The sequence below is a fragment of the Pelodiscus sinensis genome, chromosome 28, assembly GCF_052426305.1.
Source record: "Pelodiscus sinensis isolate ZL-2025 chromosome 28, ASM5242630v1, whole genome shotgun sequence".
NCBI classification, from domain to species: domain Eukaryota; kingdom Metazoa; phylum Chordata; order Testudines; family Trionychidae; genus Pelodiscus; species Pelodiscus sinensis.
The window spans coordinates 13,862,007-13,880,570 of record NC_143079.1 but is presented as its reverse complement, the minus strand read 5'-3'; the positions used below and the strand labels follow the sequence as shown (position 1 = coordinate 13,880,570).

The 18,564-nt window shown below is 58.4% G+C and overlaps 1 protein-coding gene across 4 annotated transcripts in view; it reads left to right on the top strand.

The window, feature by feature from the left end:
- KCNIP3 (potassium voltage-gated channel interacting protein 3) overlaps window positions 1–18,564 on the top strand; it is a 96,636-nt gene that overhangs the window by 16,866 nt on the left and 61,206 nt on the right. For 2 of the 4 annotated variants that reach the window (XM_089773789.1, XM_075910719.2), the window contains exon 2: window positions 4,090–4,255. In XM_089773789.1, coding sequence (XP_089629915.1) covers window positions 4,090–4,255 — 166 coding nt within the window. Of the gene's footprint in view, window positions 1–4,089; window positions 4,256–8,630; window positions 9,613–18,564 lie in introns of those variants that run through there. The other 2 variants (XM_075910718.2, XM_006129115.5) reach the window with 2 other exon arrangements.

The following is an 18,564-nucleotide window of genomic DNA, read 5'->3' as shown; positions in this document are numbered from 1 at the left end:
AATGCCTATTTACTTCTAGTTACATCGAGTAGGACCTACTGGGTTAATCCTGCTCCCTCCCTTCAATTCTTATTACTAAGCCCTTTTATAGCAAAGCGAGACTTGGTCGTTCTAATACTATTCACCAACTGATTACATCTTGTGTAAGATGCCTCTAATTTCCTATTTGGGGCTTGTCCTACTGCGGGTATTGCAAAAACTACCCGCGTAGTTAACAGTTTTATGGCTGCATCTGCAATGTTTGCTGATCAGAAACAGAAGGACCAGTGCAAGGTCTTGACGTGGTCTCGCGTACCAGGCTTAATCTGCGTTATTATGTAAGACATTCCTGCCTCTCCCAGCTCCCCGCTCGGCCTTGCCTGCGTGCTACCTGCAGCAGACTTGAGACAGGCCTGGGTTTTGCTTGTTAGAGATCCGCACTGTGGTCAAGGCAGATGTGTATTGGGCCCAGACACCTGAGGGCCAGACTAAAGAGATCACAACTCCAGCCCAGGCTCCCCTGCAGTCGCCCCCCACCCCAGCCTTCTGCTTTGAGCCATCTGTGGCCGGCTGCCTGGGGCCCAGTAAAATCATCAGTCAGGCTGGGCAGAGGGTCGTCCCGGCGTTCTGAGCTGCACCCCGGGATGGAGGAGCGTCCACTCACACTGGATCCAGGCTGGTTCCTCTCCAGTCCACCCAGGGCTGGAACTGCCAGCCGCCAAATGGACTCTCCCGAGTCCCCCTCTTTTGATCTTGGTTAGCCCCGCGGCACGGGGCCATGCCTCAGCTTGCGGATTTCACCCGTTGGCTTCGCTGCATCTGCTCTCTTCTCAGAGCCAGGGCAGCCCGTGGCGTGAATCCCACGAAACCCACGTGCTTCCCCTCGCTCAGCCTTCCCAGCAGATGGCCCTGCAGCCCCCGGAGAGACACGGGGCTTAATTCCTGGGGAGCCGCCGGCCGAAGCTGGACAAATCTGTAGTTTAAAACTAAACACAGCAATTAAAAAGAAAATCTCCGGCTTGTTGGCGGTGCGGTTTTACCAGGCTTTTAACAAGTGGCTCTCCAGCCATCTGCCTGCAGGGTTTAGCTGTTCCCATCGCGTCAGTAACACCGGGCCCTGCTGGCGTGTTGGATCGCTGCAGCTAGCGCCGGCTGCTCCCACGCGGCAGCGTGCCTGGAGCGGTGTGACTAGGGCTGTATCAAGGCCACGGTGCTGGAACTGGAGGGGGCGGGGGCGGTTGCACCTCCTGGCTTGAAGGGGTTTCCATCGTACATGGGGTTTACGGTTTGGTTCGATGGTGCTCAGCTCCCCCCCCCCGTACAAATTGTCCCCGCCTGAGCCGGGGGTGCAGGGACACTAGCTGAATCTCCTGGCCTTGGCCAGCGCATGTGTCCAAGAGCGAGCTGGGCTGGGGGGGAATGGCTGGTGGGTCGTACATGTCCCAGCTGGAGCAGCAGCTGCTTCCCTGACAAACAGAGGCTAGGGACACCATTCCTACCCATCCCGGCTAATACCCATTGATGGGCCTGTCCTTGTGAATTTATCTAGTTCCATTTTGAAACCTGTTAACGTCCTGGCCTTCACCACATCCTCAGGCGAGGAGTTCCGCAGGTTGACTGTGCGCTGCGCGAAGAAAAACTTCCTTGCGTTTGTTTTAAACCTGCTGCCTGTTCATTTCGTTTGGCGACTCCTCGTTCTCGTTAGTCACTTTTCCTTCTTCACTTTCTCCACACCAGCCATGATGGGTCCCCTCTCCCCAGTCTCGTTGTTTCTAAGCAGCAGCGTCTCAGCCAAGGCGTTTTGCTGGAGGCCAGGCTGCCACCAGAGTGGGACAGAGGCGGGGTGAGGGGCCAGAGGGTGGCTCTAAAGCCATACTCAGGTGGCCGTTTGGACGTGCAGGGCGTGGGTGGAAGCCGTGCAGGCTCCAGATTGCCCAGAGGAAGGGGCTGCAAGCGGAGCTCTGCCCTTTCCTGGCCGGGCTACCCTCACAGTGGCTGATGTGCCCTGTGCGGTGGCCAGGCCGCAGAGCCGCTTGCGAAAGGCTCCCACAGCCTAAGCCGACTCCCTGCAAAGCCGGTCCTAGGGCTCTGTCGGCTTAGGCCAGCCCCTGGGTCTAGGTGCCTGACGCGAAGCCACAAACAACTTAATGGCCTGTTTCAAGAGACCATCAGCAGCACTGTCCAGACGAAGTCCAGACCCCAGGGCGATGGATGTTGCCAGAGAGAGAGAAATCAAGCGGCTCAGAGCAGGAAATCGGGAATTCCCAGCTTGGGACGGTGTTGGCAAGTTACTTACCGAAAAGCTTCCTGCTTTAGGCCTGACTGGTTTTGTGCTTGGGTTCTGTGCCTCAGTTTCCCCCATCCACAAAACAGCTACAATGGTACCTGTCTGCCTTCCTTTGCCCTGGGACATTGGCTGGCGAGCCAAAGGGCGCTGAGGTCCCTGGAGGGCAGGCGCGACTGATACTTCATTAGCACTTGCAGGGCTCCCCCCTCCCACGCCCGTGCTGAAGCACTGTTCTGTTGCCTCGTGTGCGATGGAAAGCTCCGACGGCAGGACTGACTGATTGAGGTCGGTTTGCCATTCAATGGAGGTAGAATAAAACCATCAATTATTCAGCACAGAAGCAGCTCTCGGTTATCTTTCCCGAAGTGCCGCTTGGCATTTAGAAACAGCAGCCTGGGGTACCAGGTCGCGGGGTACGCTAGCCTGCCCCTCTTAGGCGTGCTTCTAAAGTGGCCATCATTGTGGCATTTGGGCGCGGGGGAAAGAGCAGCACCTTCCATCTGCGAAGCTCAGTCTTCATCAAACGCTTCCTCCTTCCCAGCCTGCCAGGGACGTAGGGCTGTCATGCTCATTCTCGCGTGACAGAGGGGAAACTGAGGCACGCCACCTAAGAAAGGGGCTCGAGGCTCCACTGAGTCTGCGGCAGTGTCAGGGTTGGACCTTGGTGCTCCTGGCTGACAAGCCAACGCTCCCGACAGCCAGCCCCCCTTCCTCAGGACAGAGGAGGAGGCTGGGCCTTAGGGAACCACCCTTACGTTTGCTGGAGCAGTGTCCCTGCGGGCAAGCGAAAGCTGGGGGGGGGGGGGCGGGGGGGATTGCTGGTGAAAGCAGCAGGAGCTAAAAACGAGCCATTGCCTCAGCTCCACCATTCGCCTGGGAAACTGAGCAGGGGGTGAGGGTGCGTTGGGGGGAGGGGGATCAGAACACACTCCCCAGCTCCGGGAGCCTGGAAACGCAGCCAGAATGGTCTGGGCCGAAGGCAGAATGCCTAGGGCAGGGGTGGGGAACCGCAGGCCCAGCTCGCCTGGATCCAGCCCCTGAGGCTCGGGGCTCCCCCCAACGTGAGGGGAAGGCGGGGAGGGTCCTTCTCCATCGCACCTCGGGAGCGTTTGCTTTTCGGCTTCTCCCTTGTGCGCCCGGCTGACTTTTCTGTGGGTCTGTGGCCCCCCAACCCCAAAGAGCCCCCCCCCCCGGCCTGGGAGAAGCTTCCGGAGGGAACTAGCCGTGGCAGAGCTGGGCACAGCGCAGGGATGGGCTGGGGACAGCAGGAGGGTTTCTGGTTCCCTGGGCAGGGGTGGTTCTGCCGGTGACTGGGGACGTGGGAGCCTCCTCTGTGGTGCCCCTGCTTTGGGGTCCCCCGTGAGGGGTGAGGGTTGGGGGGGCAGGCCAACCCCACCATGTCCCGGCCGGCTCGTGCTGTGCCCCCCCCCGACTGGTGCGTAGGGGGTGGTGTCGGGTCCTGGCCGCTTTGCGCGCAGGCTGCTTCCCGGCCTCGGGGCCCCTTTGCCCCATGGAGCCGGCCCGGAGGGCCCTGAGGCCGATGCGGCATTAGCCCCCTGGCCCGCTGCGCTTGTTTGATTCACTCGGGGAGGGAGGTTCGGGTCCTGGCGTGAGCGGATGCTCGGCGGGTGGGAGATTCCACCGAGGCTCTGCGCCCACGGCACTCCAGACTGGGCCCTGCTGGAGCCGCGGCGGGATCCGTGCGCCACCGGGGCCAGGCCGGCGCCTCACTCGCCCACGGGCTCCGGGAGCAGTCCCCGGCGGTGGCAGGCGTCTGTGAGCCCGGGGCGCTGACCTGCCCTCGGGGCTGTGTTCTGCTGCAGGACGACGCCAAGGAGACGGATGGGAGCCTGCTGGGCGACCCGGGCCAGACCCCCCCAGGGAAGAAGGAGCAGGGGAAGTGGCAGAGGCCGCGGCTCACCCGCAAGGCGCTGCTGAAATGCTGCCTGGTGAAGCGGCTCCTGTCCAGAGCGACGCCCCAGGGATCAGGTAACCAGCGGGGAGCCGGGGCTGGGCGCTTTCCGCCAGGGGCCGGGGCTGGGTGCGGGGCTGGGCGCTTTCTGCCGGGGGCCGGGGCTGGGTGCGGGGCTGGGCGCTTTCCGCCGGGGGCCGGGGCTGGGTGCGGGGCTGGGCGCTTTCCGCCAGGGGCCGGGGCTGGGTGCGGGGCTGGGCGTTTTCGGCCGGGGGCCGGGGCTGGGTGCGGGGCTGGGCGTTTTCGGCCGGGGGCCAGGGCTTGGTGCGGGGCTGGGTGCTTTCCGCCGGGGGCCGGGGCTGGGTGCGGGGCTGGGCGCTTTCCGCCAGGGGCCGGGGCTGGGTGCGGGGTTGGGTGCTTTCTGCCGGGGCTGGGAATCGCTGCCCACCAGCAAGAGACCTTCCCAGTTGTCCACCTGGGCCCAGCCTGCCCCGGCGCAGGAGGGTGGGGAAGGGGATTCAATCCTCCTGCCCGTTGGCAGCTGCCCGTCCCCCTGCGCTGGCAGAGCGCCCGTGGCCTGCCCCACCCGGCTCGCCAAAGCGCTGCTCCTGCCCAAGGCGGTGTGGGGGGGGTCGCTCTCTGAGCTGCGTCCTGTGCAGGCCGGTCATAATCCCGCGTAATCCCCGGCCGCTCCCCAGCGCATCGCTCCGGGGATTAACCCCGCGCCGGGGCGGGAGCAGCTGTTGTGTCTGTCTGTAAACCCCGAGAGGAGTTCTGCTCCCACCGGGCGTGACCCCTCCCCTGCCTGTCCCATCAGCCTGGCCGCCGAGCAGCACGATAAAGCCCGGTGAGCACTGCAGACCCTCCGTCACAGGCCCCTCCCTTTCCTTCCCGCAGCCTGGCTCCCCTGTGACTCAGTTTACCAGGTTCCTGTATGAACCGGGCTGCTGGGGTTTCTTTCAGTGGATCATGCCTGGGACTCAGGTTATATCGTGCCCTTTGTGGACCTGGGGGGCCCTGGAGGAATGTCCCTGGGGGGGTCCCTTTCTCCCCACCCAGGTTGGCCTCAGTAGCATGGATCCCCTCGCCCAGCTCTCCTGCGGGATCAGTGCCAGTGACGCAGCAGGGTCCCTGAGAGCTGCCCAGGGGGGTCACAATGTGACCCCCCCCCTCCGCTTCATCCCCACCGATGGAAGCAGCTTTCAGGCTGGCCCATGAGCCAAGTCTCTGCATTAGCAGGAGTGTGGTGAGCAAGATACGAGGAGTTGTTCTTCCGCTCTGCTCTGCGCTGGTTAGGTCTCAGTTGGAGTGTTGTCTCCAGTTCTGGGCACCACGTTTCAGGACTGATGTGGAGACATTGGAGAAGGTCCAGAGAAGAGCAACCAAAATGATGAAAGGTCTAGAGAGCAGGAGCGATGCGGGAAGGCTGAAGGAATTGGGCTTGTTTAGTTTGGAAAAGAGAAGGCGGAGAGGGGACGTGAGAGCGGTTTCAACCCTACAAGGGTGTTACAAGGAGGAGGAAGAAAAATTGTTCTTCTTGGCCGCTGAGGACAGGACAAGCAGCAAGGGGCTTAAACTGCAGCAAGAGAGGTTTAGGTTGGACATTAGGAAAAACTTCCTGCCTGTCAGGGTGATGAAACACTGGAATCAATTGCCTAGGGAGGCTGTGGAATCTCCATCGCTGGAGATATTTACGAGCAGGTTGGACAGACGCCTGTCAGGGATCGACTGGACGGTGCTGGGTCCTGCCAGGAGGGCCGGGACTGGGCTCTCGAGGGCCCTGCTGGTTCTAGGATTCTAGTCACTGGCTCCAGGCAGTTGCAGGGGGACACGTGTCTGCTCCATGGGGGTTAGGACTTGCGTAGCAGGCGCGGGCGTGTGGCGGGAGCGGCAGGGGTAGGCCTGTGGGGGGCAGGGGGAGGGGGCGATTCCCTCCAATCGGTGTTGGATCTGCAGCGATTCCCGGGTTTGGTCGCAGCGGAGCCACCCAGCCTAGGAAGTGCCAGGCTCTGGATCGAATGTCCAGTGTGGCCGTCCCTGTGTGACGGACGGGAGCGACCCCCCTGGAGTCGGAATTGTGAGGTGGGTGGACGGGAGCCAACCTCCGGCCAATTCCTCCGTCTCCCTCTCCCTGGAAACCCCTGCGCTCGCCCACCCCCTTGGGCCAGAGAACTGGCGCCTGGACTGCAGCCGAGCCAGACTCCCCCCAACCCAGCTCCGGGCTCGGTGGAGCGCTGTGTCCCTCTGCAGGCCGCCGGGGACTCCGCAGCCTGGAGAGAGGAATGCCTGCTAGTGCAAACCCAGTGAAGGGGGGCGGGGGTGTCCCTGCACCTCCCCCCAGCAGTGAGCAATGTTTGCTGCTTTGCCAAGGGCAGCAGCACCCCCTTATCCCCCCGCTTGTGGCTCAGTAGTAGGGGGCCCAAAACAAGCCCTCAGCTGGTCCTTCCTCCCTCCATCGCCCATATGTTCCTGAGAGGCGCTGAACGGCCTCCCGGGCTGGTGTGAGATGCGGGGTGTGGGGCTGGCAGGCTCGTGCGACAGGGCGAGGCTTTGAGCGGACAGGATCGCAGGAGATGAACGAGTCGCAGCCAAGCCTAGGCCCCGCCCATGATCCTACCGGCACCTCTATGCTCCTCGGCACCAGTCTCCCACCCAGGGACGTCCCGAGCCTGGCTCCTAGCGGGCCCTGATCCCTGGATCTAAACTCCAGAGCTGCTCCTGCCGGAAGCGAAAGGCTCCTTCAGCTCCACGGTTTCAACCCGGGGTCTGTGTCCGCGGGGGTCTGCACACCGATGGCCAAAGGGGCCCCCATGCCCCGGAACATGTGGAGGGGCCAGAAATGAAAGCGGTGGAAAATCACTGCCTGCAAGCCAGCGAACTCCTTGCAAGAGCAGAGGGACCAGGGCTTTTCTGCCCCCTCCGTTCTCACCAGGCTTGGGGTGTTTTCTCCTGCCTGGGTTCTGAGTTCTTGGAAACCTGCCCCATTTGGGGCCAGTGGAATGGAGTCAGTTGAAGAGCTGGCTTGAGGGGGAGGCTTCTGGGCGCTTTTCACTAGCAACGAGCCGCAGTTTCAAAACGAAAAGCCACTTGGAACCGAAACCCCAACTTTTTGTTGTCGTTGGTCCAAAAATGCCAGCGTGGGGCTTTCCTGGGGCACCTGCCCGGCGGCGCGGCACGGAGGTAGCTTAGGGTGTCGTCCAGACGAGGGGCTGGGGGAGCGGGGTGCTGTGAAGGAAGGAAGTAGCGGAGAAGAGGCTGGTTCGGGGGGTGGGGAGGGGCCTTGCCGATGGCAGCGAAGGGGTTAACTCGGGGGTGGACCAAAGGGTCTTTGCGGGCTGCATCTGGCCCGCCAAGTGGGTTGACCCGGCCCACAGAGGCCCTGCCGCTCCCCCCCCCAGGCCAATCAGGGTCTGTGGGTGGGGAAGCGCAGAAGTGTCCTGGCCCCGCCCCTTCTAACTGAGGCCCCGCCCCTTCCAGCAGCCTGGGGCCACTTCAAAAATTTGTGAAGTGCCAAACGGATTGCCCACCCCGGGCTAGCTGCGCTCTGCGTGGCAGCCTCCCTCTCGGCCAACGCGGGGCCGCAGGGCTTGGCAGGGAGGGGGGCCTGTCCCGTGCTCAGCTCGGCTCGGCTCAGGAATTGATGGCTCAGCCTTTCCGCAGGGGCTGGGGCTCCGATTACGCCGAGAGGCAGGAACGGTCCCGCAACGAGCACGGGTATCGATGTTCCGGGCTGCGGGCACCTGTGCCGGGGAAGGTCAGGAAGGCGGGCGGGGGAGGGAGCCTGAGCCGGGTGGGAGGGGCAGGAGCTGAGCAGCCCCTCACCCCTCCTGGCTTCAAGGGCCCAATCCCGTGTGGTGCCGGGAGCCCTGGATTCCCACGGAGTCGGAAGGGGCGGAGCGAGGGTGGGACCTTGGGGGGGAGAAGCAGTGTGGGGGCAGGGCTTGGGGCAGAGTGGGGGTGGAGCCCCCACCAGGAGAAACAAGCCAGCCCCTGCATGTGGAGAGGTGAAGGCGGGGGGGTTGAAGCAGGAGAAAGAAAATGCCACCAGAGCTGCGCCCTCCCCCCCGCCCCCCACTCCCTGGTTTGCTCAAAAAACCGCCCAGGTCGCCACATCTGCCCGGAACACACGACCCACGGGGGTCCCTGGAGGATTTAGGGCACGGGATTGGGCATCGGGACACCTGGGTGCTCCTCTCCACCTTGCTTCTGGCTTCCTGGGCAACCCCCATCTCGCCCTGCCTCAGTTTTCCTATCCAGAAAATGGGGATGCCGCCCCTTTCTTTGAGATAATCAGGAAAACCTCGTGCCTCTCTGGCATTGACGGCTGTTGTCCAGTCCTGTCTGGCACAGGGCCCGCACTCCCTACTGCCTGCCGGGACAGGGCCTGTCAGCCTGGAAGATTCTTTTGTGGGGAGAATGAGCCATCCTAGAGCAGGAGTTGCCCGGCCTGACCCGGTGGCGACAAGGTGCACGGGAGGAGGAGGGGTGGTCGGGTACGTTGGTAACCTTGCCTTGGAGGGAAGGTCAGACCTTGCCAGCCGCGCCTCCTGCCTCTCTGCTGGCTGCTGAGACAGGTCAGCCCTAATACGGGGGCAGTGGCTGCAGCGGTCCTAGGGCCTCGGCGCAGAAGGCTGCGTGTTTGAGCCTGCGGATAGCTGTGACAGCAAACTGGAAAGCAAATTGCCTGTTGGCCGGGCTCTGAGAGATGCCCCAGCCCCAAGGACCCCGGGGCAGTCGAGACAAAGGGGCAGGACCAGCAGAGGCCCCGGGGGGGGGGGGGTTAACATGGCAGGCTTGCTCCCAGGGTGAGTTTTGGGGATGCAGCTCCTAGGCAACGTGAAATGCAGGGACTTAGCACAGAAGAGGCCAAACCAGCCAAGAGATTTTGCTGCCTTAAATTCACTCGAAGCCCGGGAGGAGGAACAGCGGCGTGGTGGGAAGGGGCAGAGGAGAAAGCAGGAAACCCGGGAGCCCAGGGAGTTTAGTGTGACTCCTGAACGCAGCGGGAGGAGAGTCGAGTCGAGTCCCTCAGGCCTTGTGGGGTGCTTGGGTCCCCGAACAGCCCTTGTGCTCAGCCGGAAGAAATTCAACTTTGCCAGGGATTCCAGCGAGGAGCGGGAGGGGAGCCCCAGCGAGGCGGAAGGAGGAGTCAGAGCAGGTGGAGTGGGAGAGAAGGTCAGTGCAGCCAGCAGCAGCAGAGACAAAGCGCTTACCTTAGGAAACCCAGGCAGCCTGGCCCAGCGAGCCAGGCCGGGAAGCGCGGAAGAGGGCCGGCGGGAGCGAGGCAGGATGCCCCCGAAAGAGGCCAAAGCAACGGGCACCTCGGGGCGCTCCCTGGAAGCGCGGCTGGAGATCTGGGACTTCAGCTGCCAGAAACACCTGGGCAATTGGATCCGCTACTTCTGCCGCTTCATCTCCGGGAACCTGTCCCGAGGTAAGGCCCGGCAGCGAGGCGTCGGGAGGGAGCGGTCGATTTGGCCAATGGTGTGCAGACAGTTTGGTGGCTTGTAGAGCCCAGGCAGCGGAGGATGCAGGAGTTGGAGGAGGCAGGGAATCTGGAGTTTGAATCCTGCCTCTGACCTACTTGGGCCAGCGGTGTTGCCTTGCTGTGCCTCAGTTTCCCCGTCACTAAAATGGTGGCAAAAGGCTTCCTCCAGAGGGGGAGGTGATCAGGGTTAGCCGATGTTTGCACGGCGTGTAGAGTAGACAGCGCTCTGGGCACATGCAGCATGTCCAGTACAGGGCCAGATGAAGGCCTGGGGCTGGGTTTGGAAGCTCCCTGCAGGGTCAGATGTGGGGGGTGGCAGTGGGGAAAAGAGGGGACCTCCCCATGGAGGAAGGGATGAAGCTGAGGGTGTAACTGACCTAGTGAGAAAGGGACAGGAGCAGTCCAAGGAGTGGGATCCGTGGCGTGGAGAACAGACAGATGTGAGGCTGAACCAGCCACGTCTGTCTACCCGCCCTTCGTGACGCTGTCTGCGCTGGACCAAGTCGAGCTAAGGGGCTACGAGGCAAGAAGTTTGGGGCTGGACTCGGTGACTCTTCCAGCCCTAGGGCTCTCGGATTCCCCGCTTAAGGAAACTGCAGCCAAGGCCCCCAGCAGCAAGGACGCCTTTTGGCGCGTGGTGAGGAGGTACCGGCGAGATCGGGCGCTGCCGTGGGACTGGACAGACACGGCTGCAGAGCCGGCCCCGTGGCATTAGACCGCCAAGAAAGGGAGAGTAGCTGCTGGATCTCAGGTGCCAGGTCAGGTGGGACCTCTTGGGAGCAGGGTCCCCGGCATGACAGGATGGGTCTCCCCAGCGATCAGGCGGGTTGGGATTGGTTTTCGATGAGGCTGGAAGTTCTGGGATAGGCTCCTTCATCGCTCCAGTCTCCCCAGTCCCGGGCACATGTAGATTCCTGGTTGCTGGCAACCCCCGCCTCCCGGGGGAGAGGACCCGGTCGGAGACGAGCGTTCCTGGCCCCCCACCTCTCTCCCATTGCGAGGCCCCTGGCTGCCCGACTGACTCTGTTACTGGCCGTTCTCCCTTCGTGTGCTGGAGGAGGCTGATGCTCTTGTTAAACACCAGCCCCAGTGCTCCTGAGTTACATGGAATCGGGCACAGGCCGCCGCCCGGCCCAGCGATGCTCTGCTAACAGCCGCCGGCTGGAGCGCGCTGACTGGCTGCTCTTCGGGGCAGGGCAGGGCTGGTCTCCTTGGGACCCGCAGACTCCATCGGCCTGCTCCAGCAGAGCTGTGCACGGCCACCCGACCTCAGGAAAGTGCTTTGATCGCTGCCAGGGCCTCGGGGTCCCTGGGTGTAGACGGGAGCTGGCAGCGTTCCCGCAGTGATTACTCAGACATGGGGACTAAGAGCCTTGGGGCATCTCCAGTCTCCCCCGTGTGTCTGGGGCTTCCTAGAGGGGATTTTAAAGCGGCAGGAAGGGGACCCGACCTCTGGTGCGGGCGTGTGAGGCGCTTCCTTCTGTGCCCGACCCCAAGAGGACGTGACTCTGTTACTGCCCCCCTCTCGGGGGCTTTAGCTCAGCCTGTGGCAGGTCCAGCTTTTAGCCTGGCTGCCCCTAGTTCAGTCCCCCTTGTGTTTGGCCTTCAGGTGATCGATGCTTCCGTTGCATGCCCTGGTCAGTGCAGGAGTCCAAAGGACGGTTCGGGGCAGGGAGGTGACGGTGGGTTTTGAAATTGACTTCAAAGCTCCGGAAGGAACGGGGGGGGGGGAGGGGGGCAGGATGGTGGATGGAGGACAAGGGGAACAATGAGGGCATGAAAAACTCTGTCAAACTGCAAACAAAATCGCATGGAAGCGGCGCTGGTATTCTAGTTGTGGGGGCAGGGGTGGGGGCGGGGGGTTGTGATCGCTCTTAGGGAAATAGCGAGAGAGAGGAAGGGGGGTTTTGTGGCTAAGCCACGGTCCTGGGATAGTTCAAGTTCGGCTGTGTCCCACGACTACCACTGTCACCATTGACATTGCGCTGTGCCTCGGTTTCCGCACCAGTGAAATGGGCATAGTCGCGCTTTCCTAACTCGCAGGGTGCTCCTGAAGGGTACACTCATGCAGGGGGCATGAGGGATGAATGGTAAATCGACAAGCACCACAGAGAAGTGAGTTCAATGTAAAGCCAAGAGCCTAGACTTTTGTGGCCAAACTCCAAGGAAATTATCTACGTTCCTCCTGAAAAGTGAACTGGAGTTTGCTGAACGTTCTATCTTAAACTGTTGACAGTGTTGCTGGGCGCTGTTCAACAGCTTGCTGTTCTGCTCCAGAAGTAGCTGCATATCAGTGATGGGGGGGAGGGAGGAGCGGAGGGGCAACTGTGACCTGCGTACTCTTCCCTCGTAGGGATGCTGTAAGGATGAATTCTTTAGGGGCTGATTCTGCAGTCCTGACGGGCTAGTCTGTGCACTCTCAAGAGACCTGCTAAACCAGAGGGGTCCCTCAATAGTAATTGCTACTCCATGTAAAAGCAGCAGAATCGGGTCCTTTCTGCTTGTAACATGCTTTTGAGGCGCTCGCCGAGGAGAGAGGCTCTGATGATCTCACTCAGGGCTTGGCTGCCGTCTCTCTATTCGACGATCTACACTAGAAAGCCCACAGCACGTGGCCTGGTCAGAAAACGCAGGGTCAGAAATACATTCTCGACATACACTTGTGACGTACGTAACCAAATATGCTCCTTACCGAGCCAGTAGGTGGCGCGCTTCCCGCCAACGCCTACTGAGCCAATGCTCCCAGCCTAGCGCTAGGGGGCGCTATGGCACCAAAGCCGCCATCTTTTGCATGAGCTATGAAGTCTTCACCATTCGGGGGCCTCGCTCACCCCCTGGCACTTCTCAGGAGAGACGGGTTGTTAACAGTGATGTCTCGGTCAAATTCCGACGTGGGCGTTAATTATCGCCTGCCTCTCCAAACTCTCTGTGTAGCTTGGTTGAAGGTTTTTCAGCCATCCTGAAAAATCTGAGGCCGTGCACTGCTGCATCCTTTCACACGGCGCCCGCGCCCCACCCCAGAGGTGGCTGCATTTCAGTGGTGCGTGCGAAAAGCATTCCATGAATCAATTGCTGTAATACTCTAATGAAATGTCCCCGTGTAGAGAAACCCTGACCTGTTATTTCTCAGTGTGTTCTAGGCACAAAATGTTTAATTTGCAATGGATTTCCAGCAGTTTTTTCTCCAAAAAATGAGAAACGCCTGACACTCTGAGTGGGTGTAATCTAATGATCCAGTGCTGAGGCTGAAAGTCTCGTTGTCTGACAGGGCCTTGTTAACGCGTTAGTTGTAGTTGTGTATTATTAGTTACGTATCGGAGGGAGCGGCTGTGTCATTCCATTCGCTGCCATCTACTGGTAGGAGCCTAAAACGGAGTCTCTGTGCTGCAGCCGGCAGTTCTTTGGAAGCGAGCGGCGCCTGCTTTCAGAGCAGGAGGCCGTGAGTTCTAACCCTGCTCCTGCTGCAGAGTTTGAGGTGCCCATGGGAGGGCAGCATAATAAAAACGAAGACGCCTCATCTCATAATACGATTCAGCCTCTCTCGTGTGGAGCTGAGCCAAAGCCAGGCTTGGACCGCCTGCCCTATGTGTTTGGGGCTGCCCACTTCTGCCTGAGCCCTGTTTCTAGTCCCATATGCTCTGATTCTGGTTATGCCTTGGCTTTGCCATGCGTGGCCTGGCCTAGTCCAGCCCTGTACGCAGAGGTATTAACCCCAGTGAGATGCTTTGCCCCCATCTTACCAAAGTCAGCGCCCATTTTGCCCTTCGCTAACGAGACCAGGCCAGCCAAACGGGCACGTTTCTCACCTGCCCCAAGTTCTCTAGTGTTGGAAATGCTCTTGAGAATCCAGCGTTGCCGTTCGGGACTTATTTCTAATCACGCTCTGTTGAGTCCTAGCCCATCTGTGTCCCTAGGCCCGGCTGAAGGTTTCGCCGGAGATCTTTCGTAATTCTTACACAGCACATAGACAGATATCGAAAATCAAATAAAAAAAATCATTTAACCCTTGATCACAATGCTATTGCTAAAGCTAATTCATGCAGGATAAATCAAGAGGCCTTTGTTTTTGGCATACTACTAAAATATAGCAAGAAAGGGACAGGATAGGAAAGAGAGATTTTAGCAGGCTACAATCCTCAGTCAGAACTCCCCTTATTCTCCCCTCTCCCCCCGCCCTGGGGGCATTGCCTTAGTGAGGGTACAGGCCCCCAAAAGAGAGCTTGCGGGAAGTTTTCATTTAATTTCTCTGCGTGAAACAGCAGCCTGCCCACACTGCGACCAATTGCTCTGAGTGCCCTGGTGGATGTAACCCGTTGTGTTGTCCCCTGTGTGCACCAGCTACCGGGGGGGGGGGGGGAGAATCCAGTCTGTTGGACCCTTCTGTCCATTCCCCGGCTCCGCCCGGCCCCTCCTCTTCTGTCCCCCGTCCGGTAGCCTCATCTGTGAGCTGTGGCTGGGCAGCGGTTCCAGGGGGTGGTCAGGAAGCAGGAAGGGATGGCTAAGGGGTGGGGCCCTGTGGAGCAGGGAGCAAGGGAAGTTGGCTAGGGGGTGGGTGTCTCTGGGGGATGGTCAGGGGGCTGGGCAGGCAGGCAAGGGGTATGATGGGAGCACTGGCTGGACCATGCCTGATTGTTTGGGAGAGGCACGGCCTCTCTTAGCCTTCCACTCCTGGCCCTCCATGCAATTTCTGAACCTCAGTGTGCCCTCCCCTCCCCCATACTAGGGAGTAACAGCCTATTACTGCTGCCAATCATTGGAGTTCCTACTCTAGCTCCGGTGGCAGAGGGTTGTATTGCAAGCTACGGGGTAGGTCTCAGCTGATCACCAGGGCTCCTTATGTGACCCACACACCGGCTGGGTGTGACCGCCCCATGGGGCGACACAGAGACTACGTACAGGGAGCATAATGAGTCTGCTCTACAACCTTAGCTGCCAGCCCGCTGGCCTGCACTACACTTGCTGGGCGTTCCTCTTACCCGGTCAGTTTCCGCACAGGAGCGGAGAGCTTGGCATCTACACACGGTCTTTCGAGGTCCCGCGGGCAGGGGCAGTTCGTGGCGCTGCTGCTTGTTTGAGGTAGGGTCGACCCGTGTCCTTTCACTGGCACCAAATCCATTATAAACTCACAGCAGCCACCAAGGTGTGTCTGGGGAGGGGGAAGGTGGACACCTGGAGTGGACGATCAAAAGACACAAAAATAGACAAGAACGGAGCCTAATTTTGGAATTTATTTTCCACTGCCGGCGTTTCTCTGCAGCTGCATCAGAAACTCCTGGCCTCTTAAGTGATGCTTTATATGCTGTGGATAAAATAACATTTCAGACCTGTTCTCCTCGGCGTCTCCAGGGACTGGAAAGCCAGAGCTGCTGCCTACTTAGATCTCCCCGGCTTCGTGTTTTATAGCACAAGTAACTTTTCCAGTTTAAATGAGCCCACCTGAAAATTCAGCTTCCGCATGGATTCCCTGACAGTTGCTAGCTGGTCTGTACTCCGAGCGCTGCATGGCAGGCAGGAATCACCACACTGATTAAATGCAGAGCATCCCTTTGCAGATCTGAATCTGCCTTTATCTTTGCAAGTGGCGGCTGTTGTGTTGACAGCCCCGTGTTTTCTGGGCGCAGTTTGAAAACAAAATCCTTCCCCCGATCCTAAATATAGTCTCTGCCTTCGCTTACTTCCTTAAATAAGAAGTCTTTGATTCTTGTTTGTATAGTCTGCACACTCCAAATCTTCACCCTGAGCATAGAACATTAAATGACTTGCAGATTTCTGTGGCTATGTAAGACCTCGTGTTTGTGATGCAGCTGTATGGGAAGGCTAGTCACAGCTTCAGGGTGGCCACGGTGGTAGAAACTCTGATCTTCCGCTCCTAAAACACAGGCCCCTAGGGCTAGATGTAATGGAGACTCCCCCATTAGCAATATAGGGCTTACGACACACAGATGAGAAATTCTGATTCCATCTAGTAGAGGGCAGAGCTGCACATACAGACTAGTCAGCATGTAGTAGCTAAGGGTATGTCTACACTACAGCGATAATTTGAACTACGCTAATTCGAATTAGCGCAGCTAGACTTAAAAACTAGTTCGAATTAGCGTTTTGCTAATTCGAACTAGCATGTCCACACAGAGTGGACCCTGAACCGGGGTTAAGGATGGCCGGAAGTAGTGCCGGCAGGGCATCAGATGAGGACTTAGAGCGTGGAGCTGCTGACTCAGGCTAGCCGAGGGCTGTGCTTAAAGGGACCCGACCCCCACCCCGGACAGACAGTTCTCAGGGGTTCCCTGCTTGCAAAGCAGTCCTGGCTTGGATTGCCTGGAGTACCCACACTGGGCACATCACACCACTCGGCCATCAGACCGGCTGCACTTGCCGCAGGCTGCCATCTGGGGGGAGGGGGCAATTGGGGGGCTGCAGGAGAGCTTCGCTCCGCTCGTTCAAATTAAGTTTGAACTAGCGGAGCGCTAGTGTAGCGCCTATGAAAGTTAATTTGAACTAACGTCCGTTAGTTCGAATTAACTTTGTAGTGTAGACGTACCCTAAGTTACCTGGCTATATTGCCCAGAAATTATCAGTAGAAGGACAGCAATTAAAAATAGATATAAAACTCTAGTGGGCTAAAAATAAACAAATATTTGTTTTTTCTAACATAGCCAGGCAGGTTAAAAGGCTGGTTAACTGGATAAAAGGCTGGTTAACAGGGCTGGTTAACTGGATAAAAGGCTGGTTAACAGGGCCATAGGGGCTGATATTATATGGTTCGAAGCAGAGTTAGAGTGGACTTCAGTAAGTCTTTGTTTCTGGCTTCTACCAGAGTGAGAACAGACTCAAAGCTGCCAGCCAAAGGACGCTACGCAATCTTAACCCCTCTCTCTGGCTTCAGTCTCAGACTTCTGTGGGCTGTTTGCGAAGGGGATGTGTACAAAAGATACTAGCTGATTGTTCTAAATAGGTTGGGCAAAGGTGTGTGTTATAGACGGTTATATCCAGTATAATAGATACCTGAACCACAGTGGATTGCTTTATTCGCTGTTATAACAATTGGTTGAAAAACAGTAAGTGTGTCTTTGTGTTTTCTCAGAAACTGTCCAAATCCAAAACTGTTTCTCTAGTTTTGAAAAAAAAACCTCGACGTTTTCTGGGGTTTTTTTTCATTCAAACAATAAATGTTTAGCTCTTTGATTTCTCCCCTTCCCCTTTTCCACTAGGCGACGGCAGGCGGCAAAACCAAACATGACTTGAAACAAGACTTTCTTTTCCTGGGTGGGGTGGGGAATTATTTTCTTTCCATCAACACCCCCCGCCCCCACGAATATCTTCTGTACATTTGCTCAAAAGCCTCTGGTGTGGGGAGGAGAGGAATGGGTCAAAAACTTTTTGGCAAAACTTCCACCAACTCTCTACCATCATATATATAGTAGCCCAGTGTCTGTGAGTCTGTAACGCCAAAATGCTGGCTGTTCCCTCTGGGCGGCCCGTGCTGCATGGGGAGTGCGAGGCCCAAACGGCCACTTGCTCTGTTTGCTCCCCTGCAAAAGGCTGGCTGAGCGGCGCAGAAGTCAGCCGAGCGCCATGGCGGGAGGCGAAGGGGGACGGGGCGGTGACGTACATGGCCAGGGGGCGGGGCCTGGACGAGCGTGCATCCCCGATGGAGACAGCGGAGAGCGGAGAGAGAGTGAGAGGCAGGAGGGGGAGAAGAGAAAGAGAGAGACAGAGAGAGAGGCAGAAGACGGAGGAGAACTGAGAGGGAGGGGGGAGGCAGGAGGAGAGAGAGAGAGAGAGAAGGAGACATGGAGCGAGAGACCGGAGGCTCAGGAGAAAGACTGACATGGAGGAGAGACCTGAAAATCCCGTCTTATGACGGGCTAATTGGCTAGTCATATAGGGTACGTCTACACTACAGTGCTAGTTCGAACTAACTTAGTTCGAATTAGTTAATTCGAACTAAGATAGTTCGAACTAACGCGTCTAGAACTAAAAACTAGTTCGAACTAGCGTTTTGCTAGTTCGAACTAGTAAGTCCACATTGAGTGGACTCTGAACAGGGCTTAAGGATGGCCGGAAGCAGTGCCGGCAGGGCATAAAAGGAGGACTTAGAGCATGGAGATGCTGTCTCAGGCTAGCCGAGGGCTGCGCTTAAAGGGTCCCGACCCCCACCCCGGACACACAGTTCTAAGGGGTGCCCCGCTTCCAAAGAAGTTCTGGCTTGGAGTGCCCTGAGTGCCCACACTGGGCACATCACAGCACTCGGCCATCAGCCCGGCTGCACTTGCCGCAGGCTGCCATCTGGGGAGAGGGAGTAATTGGGGGGCTGCAGGAGAGCTTCCACCCCCAGAAGCCCGCAGAGCCAGCCCAGTCCTCCCCATCGGGGGCTCGTACCCCATTCCTCCCTCACCTCCTTCCACTTACCCTTCCCTAGCCCCTCTTCTTATTGATGTACAAAATAAAGATAACGTTTCTTCCAACATTGACTCTGTCTTTATTGAACAAAACTGGGGGACACTGGGAAAAGGAGGTGGGAGAGGGGAAGAGAAAGGCTGGGAGAGGGGAGGGCAACTAACATGATCAGGGGTTGGGAACAGGTCCCAGATGAAGAAAGGCTACAGAGACTGGGACTGTTCAGCTTAGAAAAGAGGAGACGGAGGGGGGACAGGACAGAGGTCTCTAAAAGCAGGGGTTGGGTGGAGACGGTGCATTCAGAAAAGTTCTTCCTGAGTTCCCATAAAGAAGGACTAGAGGACACCAAAGGAAAGGAATGGGTAGCAGGCTTGAAACTAGTAAGAGAAAGTTGTTCGTCTTGACAAAGCAAATAGTTAACCTGTGGAACTCCTTGCTGCAGGAGGCTGTGAAGGCTACAACTAGAACAGAGTTTAAAGGGAAGTGAGATAAAGTGATGGA